Source organism: Elephantulus edwardii, unplaced genomic scaffold (assembly GCF_000299155.1).
Source record: "Elephantulus edwardii isolate Elephantulus edwardi_28Jun2011 unplaced genomic scaffold, EleEdw1.0 scaffold00410, whole genome shotgun sequence".
Taxonomy (NCBI): Eukaryota; Metazoa; Chordata; class Mammalia; order Macroscelidea; family Macroscelididae; genus Elephantulus; species Elephantulus edwardii.
The window spans coordinates 938,872-939,409 of NW_006400160.1; the positions used below are offsets into that span (position 1 = coordinate 938,872).

The 538-nt window shown below is 42.8% G+C and overlaps 1 protein-coding gene across 1 annotated transcript in view; it reads right to left on the reverse strand.

Moving 5' to 3' along the window:
• LOC102844203 (zinc finger protein 658B-like) overlaps window positions 1–538 on the reverse strand; it is a 108,202-nt gene that overhangs the window by 25,944 nt on the left and 81,720 nt on the right. Inside the window, exon 4 of the mRNA XM_006902428.1 lies at window positions 23–533. Within this exon, the coding sequence (XP_006902490.1) occupies window positions 23–533 (511 nt within the window). The remainder of the gene's footprint in view (window positions 1–22; window positions 534–538) is intronic.

Below are 538 nucleotides of genomic sequence, written 5' to 3' on the forward strand. Positions count from 1 at the left end.
CAGTGAGGGCATTTGAATATGCAAAAGTTTTCCCACAGTCCTGACATTCATAAGGTCTCTCTCCTGTGTGGGCTCTTCTATGTACAGTGAGGGCACCTAAATCTAAAAAAGCTTTCCCACATTCCTGACATGGGTAAGGTCTCTCTCCAGTGTGAATTCTTCTATGTTTAGTGAGCACACCTAATTGTGAAAATGTTTTCCCACAGTCCTGACATTCGAAAGGTCTCTCTCCTGTGTGAACTCTTCTATGTACAGTGAGTGTATGTGATACAGAAAATGTTTTCCCACAGTCCTGACATGTGTAAGGTCTCTCTCCTGTGTGGACTCTTCTATGTACAGTGAGGGTACCTGAATGTGAAAAAGCTTTCCCACAGTCCTGACATACGTAGTAAGGTCTCTCTCTAGTGTGAATTCTTCTATGGGTAGTGAGGTGATTTGAGTGTGAAAATGTTTTCCCACAGTCCTGACATTCGTAAGGTCTCTCTCCTGTGTGAATTCTTCTATGTGCACTGAGCTGACTTGATTGTGGAAATGTTTT